Raw genomic sequence first — 19,752 nt, forward strand, 5'->3', positions numbered from 1 at the left:
GCCATACGAATGTGATCTGAAAACACATGTTAATGTCAGGACTAAAGGGGGCCACAGTTACACCTCTTCACTTGGCATTGTATGGATATATACACCTTTAAAATCCCATCATAACACTGAGGTGAAGCTCATTTTAAAAAGAATACGACCAAAACTGCCCATTCAGCATATTCTTTTTTATAAGCAAGGTCTTCATAATATCTAAAAATGGATTTAAAATCTCTTTGATGAACACAGTATGTACAAGGCTGTTTTAAGGACACAGCAGGAGAACTATGCAGCCAGCCATATTATGTAAACATAATACTAATGCTTACAAGGAGACAAAAAAGTCCTCTCAGCAGTCTAAAGATATTGTATTTGTGCATCAGTCACACATCGTCATATTCCTGATCATTGCTCATTACAGTAGTGATAGCTTTACACTGAAAATATGGCATTACATTTTGCAGGTGGAATGTTTCTATATTAAACATATGCAGCATTATCTCCATGGCAACGTCTTGTTTCAGAGTGATTCAAAGCTGGAGTGGTCCCTCGTATGATAACAGTTAAAAAGTAGTTCTTTTGAGGGAGAAATTATCTTAAAATATCTAGCTTTAGGATTTTATCTTTTCTGTGAGGAGTGAAATGGAGGCAGAACCCACTATATCAGTAGGAACAAGGACATGTATCTGAAGCCCGGTTTTGGCATGGGAAATTCATGGCTCTTGTTTTCTCAAGCGTATCCTTTTTATAATAGAAGGCAGGCTGTTGAATAATATATTCTTACATTGCACTTTTGAAGATCTAGGGGGTCAATAACTGAAGCTAAAGGCTTATGGAGCATTTTGCAGTGTATACACATTTAGTCTGTTTTCACAGTAAGCAGTCTTCCATTCAACTGGTAAATTTTGATTATTGGAGAGAGAATACAAATGATTTGCACATTTATTTCACTGAATCATATCAAAAAAGTTCAATTGTATGAGAAAAATAATTACTACTTTTGCTAAGCTGAGGTGACAAATATTTAAAGAGTGCTTAGGGAAAACTCACCCTTCTTTTTCCTCAAAGTGGCTTTAACATAAAAGAACAATTCAGCTTTATTCAAGTATTGAAATTCAGAGATAATTTCCAGAAAACATGACGAGAAGAACCAACGTTTGGAATACACAGTATTCCTTCCACATGGCATTGACCTGTGCATAATGTAATGCCATTTTAGACGGAAAGCAACAACAAATCCATGCAGTTAACTTTCAACACTACACAAGACAAGTTAGATTAGTATCCAGTATAACAAAGTGACAAAAAAGACGATTGATTCCCTGATTACACAATATAAACGAGAATTTAACACGCATATAATACTGCTTACCCTTTGTACCATTGTTCAATTATTAATAATTAAGACAGCATGACCCATCACACCCTAGATTTAGCCTTGGTCACCAGAATAAATCCTTCACAATCTAACAACAATCCGCTCAGGTGAAATGAGTCATGCTTTAACAGTGAATGTGAAGGTAGTACTTTTGTTTTCTTTAGTACAGAGTATGGACTACACAAAAACTGACACACAATATCCATAATCAAAATTCCATCTAAAAAAATACATATAACAAAGTCACATGCATGCCAGGGAAGCACAGCAGTACAATTTGTACATACATTTTGTAAAATTAGTTTGTAAATAATCATATCATACCTTTATCCACTTTTAGGTCAGCATGCAGGAAAACAAAACAACATCAAAGTTCATTTCATAATGAACGGTGGCTGTAGAACAACAAAAAGTGTCACAGGTTAAAAACACATTCTTAGGGGCGTTCACACAAGACATTTTTGCTTTTAAAAACAGACGCAACTAGGGATGCACCGATACGTACTCGTACTCATTAAAACGCTACCAAAAACCGATATCACCAAGTGTGTGTACAGTGTTCGTGTCCGGACATAGAAACAGAGAACACAGTGCAAATAGACAGCAGAATGGAGATATCAGAGAAGGATCTCTATGACGTAAATATTATCTAATAAACTGAAACACATTAAACACATAAAATATTCAAGTATAGTTGCAGTTCACGGTTTGATAAGCTAAACATGCAGAGTGGATTGAGTGCGCAGACGCACAGACGAGTTAGCTTGTTGAGCGCATCTCCTTTTTATATCGCTGGAAAGCTCATTGTTTGGTTGGTTATGCCAATAGCAAAGAAAATTAAACAAGAAACATATAACTAACGTTAACTGACGATAAAGAGAGAGCGTGACTACACTCAGCACGTGTCATTTGGAATAAAACTAAATCGTATGTACATAAACTGCTACATGATGTGGTTCCCTACATTATTACAGGAAAGCGGAATCACATGATGTTTTCAAGAAGTTTTTTTGGACAAACACAAAGTGTGCACCCGGAATGCTACCTCTCGGACAGAGCATGAATAGCTGGGTTCTTTTTGAAGTCTTCTTTAAGCTTGAAGAGAGAAATTTACACAGAATTATGTCAAAATACCCATATTGCCGAGTATCCTTGTGAAACAGTCGGCTGTGTCTTATGTGAACGTAAACAGGATGTGTGAGACTAGCCAACTAATCGAGTAAAAACACATTTTTCAATTTTAAAAAATTTATTTTACAAATACATAAGATGTGCATTCAAACCCGGACATACAAGTGGTTGAGGTGGTAATGAACAACAATACCGTAACGTGCTGACTGAGGAAACCTGTTTATAATAGGCTATTAGGTTTAAACTTATTGGTCCTGAACTGTGAAAGTAACAGAAGCACCTACAGTAAATTTTAACAGGCATAATTAAGCTTAAAATTAACTGAAGGAAATATCTATTGTCTAAACGAATTAAGCCAACTAATTTGATTTACATGTATTGGTACTTGGTATAGCAAGTACCAGAAATGAAAGTATCGGTGTTGAACTTGTTCAGGAAAAAGTGGTATTGGTGCATCCCTAGACGCAACAGAACAAACTGGAACGGAACCTTTTAAATGACATGTTGTGAGACACCCAAAACACAACAAAATGTAACAACCTGTGTGAATGATCCTTTATCTTATTTAAAATATTAAAAGAAACTAGACAGTAAATGAGATGCTTATGGTTGGGCAGACTGGGCTTACCTAAGTCTTCTAGCTCTGAGGTCATAGATTTTGAACGCATGGACAAGGCTGTGGAGGGAGCCCTCCGTGGTGGTGGTGGTGCTATAGCAACAAATCAAAAAGAAAAAAAGAAAAAATAGAGCAGGTACAGTAGATGCTTAGCCATGGGCTGTAGCATCCCCATGGGGAGGTATTGTATACAACAACAACTCATGCATTCAAGGTTTGTTCAATTCTCATTTTCAATAATGAATGCATAAGAACTTAAAAACACAAATTAGCAGTGTTAGTAAAATCAGTGATTAGTATAACTAACATTAGCATTATGAAAAAGCAATGGTTAGAATCACATGAAAGGGTTTTTGTCAGCTTAATTTTCATATGTATGACTCAACATGTTCCTTTATGGCCTAGTTAGTCGAGAAACCCTTAACAAATCAAGACGTTTACCTTTCTTTCGAGCCGTGTCATCAGGGTCTGGATTTCGACTGACTGTCACCACTTTGATGATTAAGTGGTTGCCGCCGTGACGAATCATGTTGACCACTTGTTTGTGGCCTACTTTGACAACATTGTCCTGGTTCACCTATAAAAAGAGGAACAATTAAGCATCAACAGCGTTTTACAAATAAATGCCTTAACAATTAAATGCTTTTCAGGCATGTTCAGATGTTCAGAAAGGAATAAACAGTAAAATGTAATGTTGTCTCAAAATAGCATATTATGTTCATAATTCCTTTCCTGCTTTTAGCTTTTTAAAAACAACATGAAAGGGTTTGACGAATGGTTTTGATAAACGTCTTGCTGGACTGGACATGCCATTTTTCTTAAAAGACAACCAAAACATAGCTGCTCAGAACTGGATTCTAGCTACAGACGTGCATACACACATACATCATAAAGTTTGGGGTCAGATTTTTTTCAAAAGAAATAAATACTTTCATTCCAAGAGAATGCATTAAATTGACCAAAAGTTACAGTTAAAGACATTTATAATGTTACCTCCCAAAATTTCTATTTGTCAAAAAATCTTGAAAACTATAAATATAAATTTTACTTGAGCGGCAAATTAGTTTCTGAAGAATCACGTGGCACTGAAGAGTACAGTAATGGCTGCTGAAATTTTAGCTTAGCTATCAAAGGAATAAATTACTTTTTAAAATACATGCAAATACATTATTTCATGATATTATTGTATTTCTATCAAATAAATGCAAGCCTAAAGTTGCTTGCTTGATATTTAAGGGAAAGGATACCTTCTCATTCTAAAGCATTTTTTGTACAAAAATGTATACAAAGCTGTACTGTTTAAATATGTATTTTATTTACTCAAATTGTAAGAGTACACTAGAATAAATATGGTCCTAAACACACACAGACTAAAAGCCCACAAACCTCTAATTTTGATTTCATTGGCTTTAACTTCTGTTTACTACATCATAGTGAAGTAAATTGATCTTGAGCATTCAGCCACCCAAAGGGTTATAAAATCTTGCAGGTTTGTAATGGTTCTTGGCAACGAAACAGAATAAGCATCAACACCGAAGTTACACTAACCCCACTCTATTTGTTGAAGCCCAGCTATCAAAACCTCATTCATCTCCAATTTGCCCCATTTAAACCACATACACAAACACAAAGCCATTATTTTATCCACAATGTTTTTAAATTTCCTTCATATAAACTTAAATGGTCACAATTCCAGGGAGAGCTGTCATTGGAAAGGCATCAGAAGGTAGTAAATCAAATTGAGGTTAAATGTTTAAGTGGGACATTCAATCTGCCACTGAGCCGTTACTGGCAAGCTCAATTGCATTAGCAGTAGCTACAGCAGAAACGATTTGCCAGTGGTGATAACCGTTGATATAGGGGCAACATCAGGGATGGATTTCAAAATCTACTTGCCACTCAATGGTTTTACCAGCCACTTTCTTGTTTTTAACCGACAATGTGTAACTGCATGTTAAAATTACTATTACAAGCTCTATAGTACTTTATAAAATACTTTATGCAGTTTATTAAATCTCAAGTCTCAATGAAATACTGACATTTTCTCTTTCACACAAACCATGAACTGATATACATTTCATTAAATGAGAAGGACTCTGTGCACTCTTTTTTTTTTTTACCTGTACACTCTTTTTTTACCAGTAGCATTTGGATGATTCGTGGTCTTTTATGGCTTCCCATTGTAGGTTTTTAGTCCCAACAAAAGAAACTATGAGTTTTGGCATCTGAAGCGTGTTCATGACATACCGAGCAGAAGATTGTCAGTAGGGATGCACCAAAATTAAAATTCCTGGGCCGAAACCGATAAAGAGGAAACCAAGGCCGAAACACAGAAAGAAATTATGACAATTATTAGTACCATTGCATTTATGGCTAATGCTATGACTGTGTAACTTTACTAAAAATCAAGGCATTGCAATTGCATAAATTAATATTAAATTAATATAAACCAATTAAATTAATATAAACCAAAAATATGTATTAAGCACATTGCAACAATGCACAGTATAAGATAAAATTCAAACTACAATGTTTAACTTGACCTCACTCATGTGTACATTAAAAAATAATGTACAGGCCTACTGGCCTGCAGAAAGGTACAGAAATTGAATAAAGTAATCAAATGTAAAATAACTGCATATTAAACTGTTTAAATTAAAGATTAATCCTTATTAAACTTACCAAAGCTATTCAATCAAGAGCAGTGAGTGATGTCTTTATCTTTTGTTTGACATTAAACAGAGCAGTTATGGTTAATGCCCCTTTAAGACCTAGTGCAGAGATACGCTCGTCTTTCTCGACTGTATAAAGTTCACTTAAGCCATATACAGGATGGACATGTTGACATACTTCTTGTGTGAGTTTGTCCGTTTAAGCGCAAGGCTTGAAAGAGAACTCAATATTTGCGCGCTGTCGGATGAGTGCGCAGAGACAGATCTAGATTTTATGTTATGTTTTGTGTTACGGTCTATTGAGTATGTGTGTGGGCAGTCATCCGTGAGGGGCTGCCCGCATTTTATTGCGTGTGTGTGCGGGCAGTCGTCCGTGACGGGCTGCCCGCGTTACTTTTGTTTATTTATTTGATAAAAGTTTTTTGAACGTTTGCCGGTTCCGGCCTCCTTCCTTCCCATCTAAGAATGTCATTATTACAGTATGCTATTTTTATTTATCCGCCACGGTGGCCGGTAGGTGAAGCGAGTTTACCCGCCACAACTCAATATCTCCCGCATTTGGCTGGTGGCGGGTGCTAATTTCCATCCCTGGGCAACATTCATAAATAGTTATTTTTTCATCATCTCTTTTTTAACAGAGGTGTTAAGTCCAATGACTCCAACTGGACTAAGGTTGTAACCAACTATTATTTTGATGATAAATTTATGATTCTTCATGATTCTTCAATCTTCATGATTAACTATTAATTAACTATTTTCTGGTCAGTCGATCAATTCTTTAGTTAACCATAAGCCAACCAATAAATAATAACCGCAATCTCTGCCATTAATCTCTCAACATTTTAATCAAACATTTTCTTATAAAAAATAAATACAAAACGAATTAAAAAAAACAATCTATCTGTAGAAGAAATGTCCATGATGGCTGCATTCATAGTCACTGTTAAGGATTGACATCAAGGTGCAAATCTTGTAACCAAGTGCAGAGAGTATGTTTGAGCCACGCGCATCACAGCTCACACCCACTGCAGATCTGATGGATCTGTGGATGAATGAAAACCATTTCACCGTCTCTGAGTAAACTAAACACATCATGATTATACAGTTCACTATGGCTCTCACATTATATGACATGGTAGACAACTAGTTTTCCACTGTGGTTCTGTTCATTCAGTGCCGTCCAGTATGTGGTTAATAGAGTCCTGAAAATTTGCAGGTGTCAGTTCGGTTTATAGAATGTGGTTGTCTCGCTCGTAAAAAACTAAACGCTGTATGGATGCAACCGTATTAAGTGGTGCTGTCATACTAGCCATTAGCATCTGCTCTAGAGTTTGTTTTTTGTGAAATATGAAAAGGAATTAGAGATGCACAAAAACCATGTGACATTCCACACAAATTGTCGTATTTGCGCAATCAATTACGTCTGCGCTTTGTTCCAGTCCCAAACTGGACTTAAAAAAATGCAGGACTAACCAATTTGCATAAAACATTTTTGGAGCACAAACTCCTAAACCTATTTGAAGAGTCTCTAAAAAAACAGACCACCGAATATTTGGAAACAACACTAGAATCGTTTTGAAAATTGAGTAGCACTTGCCTGTGCAAAACTCATGCCAGGATGTTGTGGGTGGTTGCAAGGTCATTGCTATGGTGCTTAGAAAGGTTGCTAGGGTTTTCTGGATGGTTTCTAGGTGGTAGCTTACTGACCAAAAGAGCCACAAAAATAATAATACAAATATTCAATATATAATTATGCCAGGCTAAAATCTGAATAAGCAGAAAAGTAATAGACCTAACCTCAACATGCTATTTGACAACCACGATTGTCCTTACCTATCTAGCCCCAACCTAAAGTATGAGCAATAGCAATAGTGATAGTTGCCTTAGCAAGTAGCACTAATGACTATGATAAGATGTTGTTATGCTTTGCTTTAAATTGTCTAATAAAAGACACTGCAGGCAAATTAAAGCGACACCCTGCTTCTGTGGAATATCTCAAGCAAACCAGAAACACTGTGACTGCGAAACAGATCAGCAGAGAAAAAATGAGAGAGACAGGTTTGGGAGAGATTTTAGAGTATGCCTTTTACCGAAGAAAAGGTTACGTGAATAAGCTTGGGTAACCTAGGAAACAGCCGAGAGAGCTGAAGTCGTCTTCATGACGAAGAGAGCTGAGCTGCTCCTTTTATTCCATCGTGTGTGTGTTGTGTGATTCATAAATGCTGTGAGCGTAATGGAGAGAAAAGGGACTACGTATGTGAGCATATGAGAGAGAGATTGTCATTGTTCCAATTAAAAAAAAAAAAAGCTGAACACAAGTTAGAAAGCAAGCCATAATCAATGTGGGATCAGGAGTCAAAGGCCCGCATGGAGAGCCAGGTATGTTTAAATAAAGTAACACCCTTTAAGTCAATCGCTGTTATCTTTTCTACATTCCTCCCTATTGTGGATTTTCATACTGTGCATTCCAGAAGGCACCAGAAGACAAAATAACTCTGCATTACATCTTAGAGCTTGACCTTATGACAGATGATGTAAATTTAGAGAGATTGAGCAGGAGAGGGAGAAAGCTCTGTGAATCATGAGCTGTAATCGCAACTCGGTGCAGATTTGAGCAGTGCTCTAGTTTTTGGCGAGTGCTGAAGGAGGAGGGTGGGCACAAATTTCCACAGCATTCTCACTGACCTCCAGTCTCTCGGCATGTCACACACTGGTAATGAGATTTGGGCTCATTTAGGAAGTGCTGGGACCAGATGTAGATAAAGCTCACAAAACAGCACAATCTCAGCATGGCCACTTCATCTTGATAATCTCATTATGCTGGAGCAGAGCCAAATCCAACCAGGCTGAGCCTGAGTACAGGAACCTGATTTTTGTGTTGTTTTTGAATATTGGGTCATTAGTTATTCACCCTCATGTCGTTCTAAACATGTATGCTCTTTTTTCCCCTTCAAGATACAAAAGGATAATTTTGAAGATACTTCTTACAGCTTTGCTAGTAGTGACCACAGGCTACAAAAAAAAGCTTATTGCACCGTATCTAATCATATCAACTACTATTATAGTTTTTTTCTTTTTGACAGTGTATAAATTATCATTGCAGGTATATAGGTTTGAAACAACGTGAAGGGGTCACATTATTTTTTCACTGATGTAGAGGTTTTCTGTGGAACAAAAAAGAAAACAATTTGAAGACTGTCCATCTGAGCAGGAATTAGCTAAAGAAGGCTGAGCAATAAAGCAATAAAATGTAATACTATTTTAATTACAGATGCATATATTGTATGATATATAATGATATATATTGGATAATATATTTCAGAATGGATATGCAAATAGAGTAAAAATTTGTACAAAAAAAGTAACAAAAAAAAAACAATAACACAAATGATAAGATCCATTTGGTTCTGTATCTGTTTAGTGTATTATCAATCCTGCTCGAGGTTAGCGCAGCAGGTGGAGGGAGATAACCAGTTCGATAAATTCTCGATATAATGCTTACGTGCTATGCTGCGCATGTGTATTGCAGACCGGGCTTCTGGGTGCCGCACATGGTGTTGTTTACAGTCACAGTGACTGACAGTATCGGAGTGAAGTGGAGCGAGAAAAATGAGAGAGAGTGAAGAAAATTCAGCACTTATGACCAGCACAGAGGACACAGATATAGTTGACAAGTTAGTTTGCTCAACTTCAGCAGTTTAGAGACATTTTGGATATCCCATCTGGCATAAAACAGAGCAACGTACGTGGACTGCTTATCATAGGTTCACCACACGTAATTTAATTATTAAATTATCGTGCTTCTTCGAAGATCTTCCATATAACATTGAGCCCAACATTGCGGTAAATTTACATTAACTACATTCACGAACAGGCTTATCACCTTGTTAGTTGCAGTTCATCCAATGTTTAAAATGAATAAAATAGACAGCCCTTACTGGAGTTCCACAACTACTGAACTTTGCTCTCTCCCTCCTCTCCGGACCAGCCGACTGTCGGTTAGGTGTGTGTGTTGGTGAGACGCATGCTTGCGTGTGTGTGTGTGAGATGCATGGTGGACAAATCCACTGTGAGGCAAGAGGCACAACTTTTTTTGCCCGTTTACATTTTTAGTGTTTTACTAATTACATAATTAAGTATATATAATGATATTACTGATATATAGTGTAGAGTAAAAAATGCTCACAGTTAAGGTTTTAATAAATAAATCTACCTCAGTCGTAATAAATTGTTCACCTGTTTGGGAAGTGTTTGTCATGTTTTGACAATAAAGGATGGTAACACTTTATTTTAAGTTTCAGTTATTAACTGTTTATTAGCATGCATATTATTAGGATAGTAGTACTTATGAAGCACATATTAATGCCTTATTCTGCATGACCTTATTCTAAATCCTTTTATCCTACCCAATACCTAAACTTAAAAGCTACAAAAAACTACCTTACTAACTATTAATAAGCAGTAAATTAGGAGTTTATTGAGACAAAAGTCGTAGTTAACAGTGAATATGTTTTTCCCCATACTAAAGTGTTACATGAAGGGTAGTTTAAAACCACAGTTAACTGTCTGTTTTCTACATCTTTCATTTAGGAGCAAAAATATGCCTTTTAACTTTAAAGAAATAAAGATTTTACATTTATCCTGATATTTATCGATATCGTCTGTTTTGGGGCCATATCGCCCATATATATATATATATATATATATATATATATATATATATATATATATATATATATATATATATATATATATATATATATATATTTATTAACTGTCCAGTTTAATTATCCCGCTTGAGGTTAACGCAGCAGGTGGAGGGAGATATAATATATATATATTAAATCTCCCTCCACCTGCTGCGTTAACCTCAAGCTGGATTGATAATTAAACTGGACAGTTAATAAATAACAGATGGATAGCCACTTTCTAGAATTTGGAAGGAAAAAAGTCAAAATGAGTGAACTCCTCACCTTGTCAAATAAATAATAAAGGAGCAGAGGACCAGTACACATTCATTTACAACAGTTTATGTTGTCATAGTTCTATATATAATTGCCCCCCCTCCCCCTTTTTTTCTATAAATAGTATATGCTTTCATTGCAAGGGAAAGTCAATGTGAACATTCTCCAAAATATCTCATTTGTATTAAAAAAGAAAAATAAATAATTTAAAACAACACAAGGGTGAGTAAATTATAAAAAAATGAAAAATTCCTTTAAGATTAATTCATTTAAGAGTTAAACATTCTGATCCGTGTCTCTGTGTGTCACGAAACTGAAATCAGGTTAAAGACAGCTTAGGATGCAAAACTGGCTTTTGGGAGGTGCTCTTTTTATACACATCTAAGAACACAAAATGCCAATTTGCAATTCCAAAATTATCATTGATTATAACAGTTTGTGATTTCACGGTGCAATAACAAGACATAAAAAGCACACACAGATCTTGACTGATGGATGTGTGTGACATGTGGTGAGCATCCCACACTTGATTAAAATCTGATGAAATTAGCAGGCGGTTATCCTCTGCACAGAGTCAGCACACAGGAAATAAACCATAAAACGATAAGCCTTCCATTTGGCTAATCATATCAGTTCTGCTCAGGGTCGTTCTGGTCACAGTCTCAAAACACACGTTTAAAAAAAAAGAACTCATAAACCAAATGAATTTCATTGCTTCTCTGCAGTCCCCAGATGCACCACACAATTTATGCTTGCTGTTCTATTCAAGGACCTTAGAGATTCTATGTGTGTGTTCACGTGCTGTTCATCCAAGAGTGTGTGTCTGTGTGACAGAGAATCTACAGGGACCTCCATATTTCATAAAGGATGATTTTGTGTCACATCTGGTCACTTCCAGAAGAATAAAGATGTGTGCTGCACTCACTCACACACACACACTCTCTTTTTACACATGCACTTACTGACACAAAACAAGACGTGCATGCACACACACACTCATATATGTACTTGCTCACTAAGCCATTATGTAACAGTCTATCCATGTTCACCCTTGTGGTTACATAATGCCACTCCGTGAACTAGGAGACCCCCTCCAGGTATCTCCACATGACTGAAGACACTAACTAGTAGTAACAGAACAGTGAGGATGCATGGACAAGGGAAGGCTCTTACTATTTTATTTAATGCATAAAAAAAAAAAAAACAGGAACCACTCGTCTACAGACCAGAAAAAAATCCCATCTAAACTAATGTTATATATTATACAAGAAGACTGGAAAACATTATTTATGAGGGTTTTTGAAGGCAGCTTTTGAAAGGGATGGAATTTGGAGGTGTTGGCCCACAGGGACCTGGGTTTAAGCCTGGCATGTGCCACGTCCCAATCCAATACCTTCTATCTTACTCAGACTTTCCTTCAGCTGCATTAAAAGCCCAAACATTACAAGAAAGGAGATGCAAACATCCAGTTCTTGAACCTTAATAATCTAAAAAACATCAGTAAATTTGAGACCGCTTGTGTATTGTGTATTGTGTATTACGAATGGACAATGAAATGTACATTTTAAAACTAATGCATAATATATGATAAATGTAATAATTTATCAGGGACTAAAATAAATGTTTTGCCTAACCTGCCAGTGCTTGGTGACTTAAGAAAATGTACTGGCCATTAATATTGTTTTACCAGCCATTAAATTGTTTTGTTATACACAAATCACAGTCATGTTATATCAGTGAAAATTCACAATTATCTATTCCAAATTTGGTACCACAGCTAAAACTACTAGCCTAATATAAATTTGAAACATTATTAAAGACAAGTAACAGTACTTTCAAGTAGAAACATTGAATAAAATAATGAAATGTAAAATAACAATGGACAGACTTTTTCAATGGACAAATCATTTTAATACTTTTTTTTAATACATATTAATACTTTTTTTGTCCTCTGTTGTTTGATTTGTTTGGCTAGGACCTAATGCACAGATCCAATATACTGATACTGCACACGTGTTGTCTTTCTTGACCGTTTATATTTTTACAAGCAAAATCCTTTACTAGGATACTAGGCAAGATGTGTATTTATTTATTTGTTACAATTTTGTGTGAAATATGTCCGTTAAAGAGCATGAATATTTACATTGGCAAGGCTTCAACTTTTGTTACGATGCAGCACTGTCCCGTCAACTCTCCTGAGCGACGTTCACGTTTAGGTTCTCACAACACTGCATTTTGAAATCATAAAAATGTTACCTGTCAACTGGTGATTGATACTGGTTTCGATTTTTACTCTAATTTGCCTCTTTGCAAGTGTTAATTTTAGGCCCTGGTAATATTTAAAAAAAAATCCAATATACTTAATACAGAAACATTATAACATGTATAGTATGTATGTATGTATACATAATATATACTTATATTATGACTAGATAATACAATTTTATCTAAATTAGCTGATATAAACATTTTAGCACGTCTCCCGTCTAATAAATCGCAATAATCTTTGTGCTTTGTTATTTTTGATATGAAACAGTCTCAGATTTTAAATTATCAGATACAGTACAACTTACCAAAATCTGTATAATGTTTTATGTAACCGTTTCAACCATGGAAAGACACCAATAAAATAGCATGTGAACAATATGTCATGCAACGTCACATTTATACATTTAATGTTCTGATATTTAAAATATGTAATATATATTTTAAAAATAAAATAAGTTTAGATATTAAATTATAATAATATAAATTATTATAAATTAAAAAAATTATATATCAAAATTGTATATGCTTCAAAACCAGGAATCAGATATGTGCAAAAATATGCATAATCGTTTAATACTTCTGTAAGCTGGCATAAACACAAAATATATAAATAAATTATATTTAAAAAAAAATAGGCCTACTGTTCGGATTGGAAAAAATAAGCCCTGACATTATGTGCTCCCAAAACCAGGCCGATGCTGATAATTAAAAAAAAAACACACACACACACACACACACATCACACATCCTTAATAAAACATCATACAACTCAACAAATCCACATGGCTCCCATCTCTTAATCCCCAAGTCAAATCCACTATCATTACTAAACATGTCCCAGCGCCAACATCACACTCTCTAATACGAACTAGAGAGCTTGCAATCACTGCACCTCTGGCCTGATTTAGAGATTTACAAAAGATTGTCAGAGGGCAATCATCCAGCCTAGATAAAACTCCATCCCGTCAAATGAAATCTCCCTCTTCTTGGTACTTTCCGGAAAGGAGGGCGCTCTTTTGTCTTGAGTGGGGATAATTATGAAGAGTACATGGGATCTGTACTCTTCACACTCGCGCGCACACACACACACAAGCACTTAAGCCTCATCCATTTTCCTGTCTGCTTTACTCCACGATAGCAGCACAGCTATCAGCTTGGCCTGGCCTGTACTTAAAGAAAGGTTACATGATAAGACCTCTGCGGTCAAGTCCCCTATTGAGGAGATTAAACATAAGATAGTGTGAAAGACTTACTGAGAGTTTATAGAATTTCCATTAAAGATAAAGAGGCTGCCTTAAACAGCACTCTGAATTATTAAAAGTATAAAAATGCTGTAAACAGCATTTCTGGATGCCAGCTATGTTCTGACACAAATACAGAGAGTGATATGGAACTTTACAACTTGTACTTATTTAAATTATGATTTTATTACCATGACATTTCTGAATACAAGTTTGTCAAATATTTTTCACTGCTAAAAATGATTTGTTCTGACTGATTGAAAATTGGTCACAATTTGGTTTAAAGTGTAACTGGTAACACTTTACAATCGGGGTGCACTAATATGTATTAATTCATGCTTAACTAATACACAGATAATAATGAGTTAATGCATTACTAATGGTGAACTAACCCATTTATTAATGATTCCTGCATCAGCAACTAATGAAGATTATACATGATTAATAGATTAAGTAATCACTAAATTGCTATAAGCTAACTGTGTCAATGTATTAATTCCTTAATAACGTATTACGGTATATGAACTAATACTGTAAATTAACATGTTAATTACCACAACAGGTCAAAGCCATGCATTTCACCTTCCAATTGTCTGCTTTAATTAATCATTAGCTAATGATTTACAAAGGTATCAATAGGTTATGATTTTACTTGTTGGGGCCCATAACTATTAACTATGGTAATTCAAAATTAATTACCCATAACCACAATTACATATCCTTAACAATTAGTTAATAGTCATGTGCCCCAACACAGTTTTTTTTACTATTAATAAATGACAAATTAATGTTAAAAGTACAAATAATCAATTTAATATATAAATGAATATAAGATTAGAACAGCAGCATTTATAAGAATTAATGGAGAAAATATGTTGTTTAAAATGGTTTAGGATGAAGCATGACACACTGCAGGACATGCCAAATTCCTAAAAGCAGTCCCCTACGCTAGTTTATTTAATGATTTTGAAAAAAGTTTCTTGTGATCATCAAGGCAGTATTTATTTGATCAAAACACAGTATACTGTAACATATTATTATAATTTAAAATAACCATTTTCTATTCATTCCTGTGATGCAAAGCTGTATTTTCAGCATCATTACTTCAGTGTTACGTGATCCTTCAGAAATCATTCTAATGCTGTTTTGCTGCTCAAGGAACATTTCTTATATTATCAATGGTTGAGGATATTTTGATGAATAGAAGTTTCAAAAGCGCAAAGTATCATGATATTAGTCTCCCATACCATAATTTTTTAAGGCAGTGTTTCCCAACCTTTTTTCAGTCATGGCACCCTTTGAAAATGTTCAAAATTTTGTGGAAGCCCCTCGCATACGTTACACTAGGGGTGTAATGGTACAGATTGCTCACGGTTCGTTTTTTTTGTCATGGTTTTAAGTTCACCGTGTCAGTACGGTTCGGTATTTGCTATGTTCAGGGAAAAAAGGATTACTGTCAAATAAAAATAAAGAAAATAAGAACAAATATCTTGAATACAAGCAGCAGCACAAATAAATACTATTGAGCAAAGATACTAATAAAATAAACAATGCTTTTCAGGTTTTTCAGGTAAATCTAACATTAGATTTCAGGTACAGAAACTGAATAAAGAAATCAATTGTAAAATAACTGCATATTTAACTGTTTAAATTAAAGATTAATCCTTATTAAACTTACAAAAGCTATTCAATCAAGAGCAGTGAGTGATGTCTTTATCTTTTGTTTGACATTAAACAGACAGCAGTAAAGGCTACTGCCCCTTTAAGACCTAATGCAGGGATATGCGTCGTCTTTCTCACAGTACGCACGAGTTCTCATCCACGTCTTCTGGCGAATATACCCGGGTGATGATGCCGAAAATGACTGGTCGTACGGCAGCACTCACATGCATTGAACGCAGTTTACAAAGAGACCGGTTTGCCCACGTTTTTCTTTTGATATCGTTGTTGTAGTGTATAACTGAGGAGCCAGCACGTGTATACATCGACAGAAACATACATAAAGCATTATTTTCAAGTTACAACCCATATTAAAGATGCGTCATCAAATGTGAGATAAACCGCCGTGCAAATCCATGCCGGCACCTTTTACACGGCACCCCTGCTCAAGTCAGGCGACACCGAAACGCTGGTTTAAGAGACAACTGCACTGTCCTGTGAGCATCAACATGTCAAAAAAAAGATCATCTCACAGCTTAGGAATTCCTAAAAAATGCTTGAAGAGACGGAATGGGGAACACCAGCCTCCCAGAAGGAAACAGTCATATAGCATATTGCAGTTACATGCATGCCTAAACAACCATGAGAGCTAATTTCTAGCATGTAATAGAGTCATTCTCCCCTAAAATCCAAGCAGTAAGATATTGGAATCCATCATGGAGGTGTATTTTTGTATCAACACAAACAGGAAAAGAAATGTTTACATGCGGCCTAGTGCTGCATCCAACGAAGGAAAAAAAAAAACCTCAAACCTTGCTTTCATCACTGTGCTCAGACACAATGCTGGTGCCGTTGCTAGGCAACCGTTGCTCTGTGTTACAACATGAGACCTGGACCATCACATACACACATGAGGAAGGTCAGTATCATCACTGGATTCCGTTATTTTTGGAAATATTTAAAATAGGAAGATCTATTCTATGATGGAAAACATAATACGTTGTATAAATCTAAAAATCGCATTATGTTCTGCCAGGGGGGAGCAAAACTTTTTCATTTCGTGTCAACACTATGTACTGCGCTATACTTGGTTGGTTCGCAGTGCATGAGGAGCAGGTTTTGGTGACAGGTTGTATGGTTATCAGGCCATGAGGACGCTTGCAGGCATCTCCTACAGTCCACAGACTTCCTCCCTGCTGGTTCTCTCTGTGCACACAGAACATTCTGGAGAGAGAGCATCACTGCCGAGGAGAGATGTCCAACCATCAAAAAACCGGCCATCACATTTAACGTTGAGCTACACAACCACAATTACATATTTTCATGACTTTTGAGACGTTTTCTCCCCCGTCAGCATGACAGTGCGAAATATTCACAAGGACCAAAAATACTTCAGCACCACTGCTTGTTTAACCCACTAAAATAGTTTTAAAGCCAAAGAAGCATTTTGTGTCAGAATAGACGTTATGTAAATACAATGCATGTCCAAATCCTATCAATAAAACAACATCATGATTTGAGCTGATATAATTATTAAGAATATTCGCTCAAACATGCCATTACACGCCACATCCATGATTATATTTTGCAGTAGCTTGCACTCCTTTTTTATAGAAGTTAGTGAGCCCTGCAAATGCATTATAGGTCAGTAAACATTAATTATTTTAAGGAAATGATAACTCATGCCTTCGGATACACTATTAGATCTTATATAGAAGAGAAGAGAGGTAAGATGTACAAATGCGATCACATGAGAGTAAAGAGAGAGCGATACTCGTGCCCACACACCAAGGGCAAGTGGGTGTAGATGTATTTTCAGTAAATCCATCATTCTATTTTGTAGCTTCCTGGTTGATCACTAGCACTCTTCATAAGCTAACACAGTTTCCTATAGAGTTTCTTGTAGGCTTTTAGGCAATAAGATTAATTCCTTGACTCTAAGAAGTTTCAGGAAATGTAGGGGAGAGAATTGGCTATTAAACCTGTGCAGTTCACAGAAGGTAAAACAATTATGTTTTTTAAATATATTTGATTGACTGAAAGCTTTCCTCATAATCGTTAAGTAAAACAAGGTCGATTTCTCTGAGAGCTTTGCCTTGTTTAGTCCATAAGGCTTGATTGTCCGTGACACATCCGTAAACCAAAGTGTGGTTTGAACGTCTCAATGTGATGTGGGCAGTGAAGCTTGCTTTGGCCCCTGAGGGACTGACGGTCAATATCATCGACTGGACGATTAAAACGTGTTTATTGTTTCCTTGGTATTCGGGGGTGGGGGGTGGGAATGAATTTATATAAACAAACACTTGCTCTTGAAAATGTTATTCTAACCTTTGCGTGTTTTTACATACACAAATAGATTGTGCCAGAGGATTTGTGATATGAAAGTCAGCCCTAAAAGTAGTTAGAATGTAATTATATATGTATATTTTTTATACAGTACATGGTAGTTGAGTGAAACTTTTTTTTTTTTTATTTCCCTTCACTAGCTAATTTTAAATTTAGCACTGTGAAAAAATTAATTCATCCTAAAGGATTAGTTTACTTTAAAATAAAAATTACCCCATGATTTTTTCAACTGTTATAAAGTAAAATATCTAGCTCCCACCAGACCAGACTGCCTTCCATATTAAACTTACTCAAAAAGTGTAATGCCTCTCGCAGTTCAAAATGCTTACCCTACGTCTGGCGTCATGTTTCGCACCAGTTATGCTTTTTCCCTAAGTTGAATATGGAAGGCAGTCTGGCGGAAGCTAGGTATTTTACTTTATAATATTATTTACTATTATTTATACACTTGCTCCGTCCATAACACAGGCAGTGCAAGAACTTCAAATTGCATTTCAGTCATTACAGAGTACTTTTGAGAGCTTAAAATTGGTTTTAAATTCACAGAAAACAAAGTTTATGATATTTTCAAGGGCTCATTCAGAAGTACTTGAGCATCTTAGCATCTATACATCTGATGGTAAAAATATTGAAAGGGTATCTTCATACAAATACTTGGGCATTTGGATAGACGATAAGCTTTTGTTTAATGTACATATTTTTAATCTAATCAGAAAACTTAAAGTGAAAATTGGGTTTTATTTTAGAAATAAATATAATTTTACATTTCATGCTAAAAAGAAACTGGTTGAAGCTACTTTCCTAAGTGTGATAGATTATGGGGATATATTATACATGCATGCAGCCTCCTCCATTCTAAGACGTCTTGATTCAGTCTACCATGTTTCTTTATGCTTTATTACAAATGCAAAATCCCTTACTCATCATTGCATTCTTTATGAGATGGTTTGTTGGACATCATTAACTATACGAAGAAAACGGCATTGGTACATTTTTATTTACAAAGCAATGCTAGGTAAGCTTCCAGCGTATCTTTGTACTGTTCTTTGTGTTAGTTCTGGCAGTTACCAGTTGCGCTCTTCAAAGTGTTTGCTTTTAAATGTACCGAGAGTTATTACTGAACTGGGGAAAACTGCATTTTCCTATTATGGACCTATGGCATGGAATAATTTGCAAAAAGATTTAAAATTGGAGAAATTGGTGTCTATCGGTGAATTTAAAGGCATCATAAAGAAAGTGGTAATGAAGGCATGTGATTGTTTTTGTTGAGAGAATCCTATGTATTACTATTTCTTTTTATTATTGTACTTGTTGCATTTTAATATGTTGTCAGACTGTATGGCTGCCACCTTGGCCAGGTCTCTCTTGTAAAAGAGATTTTAATCTCAATGAGACTTCCTGGTAAAATAAAGGTAAATAAATAAATAAAAATATAATAGGGCTGTCATTTAAAAAAAAAAATCTAATTCGAACGGATATCAAATATCAA

At 35.5% G+C, this 19,752-nt stretch overlaps 1 protein-coding gene across 3 annotated transcripts in view; it reads right to left on the reverse strand.

Annotated features, from left to right (window-relative positions):
* shank2b (SH3 and multiple ankyrin repeat domains 2b) overlaps positions 1 to 19,752 on the reverse strand; it is a 128,924-nt gene that overhangs the window by 10,625 nt on the left and 98,547 nt on the right. For all 3 annotated transcript variants that reach the window (XM_067436154.1, XM_067436153.1, XM_067436155.1), the window contains 4 exons: positions 3,555 to 3,690; positions 3,126 to 3,206; positions 1,691 to 1,699; positions 1,039 to 1,059 (listed from right to left, as the gene is read on the reverse strand). In XM_067436154.1, the coding sequence (XP_067292255.1) occupies positions 1,039 to 1,059; positions 1,691 to 1,699; positions 3,126 to 3,206; positions 3,555 to 3,690 (247 nt within the window). The remainder of the gene's footprint in view (positions 1 to 1,038; positions 1,060 to 1,690; positions 1,700 to 3,125; positions 3,207 to 3,554; positions 3,691 to 19,752) is intronic.

The sequence above is a fragment of the Pseudorasbora parva genome, chromosome 25, assembly GCF_024679245.1.
Source record: "Pseudorasbora parva isolate DD20220531a chromosome 25, ASM2467924v1, whole genome shotgun sequence".
Lineage (NCBI taxonomy): Eukaryota > Metazoa > Chordata > Actinopteri > Cypriniformes > Gobionidae > Pseudorasbora > Pseudorasbora parva.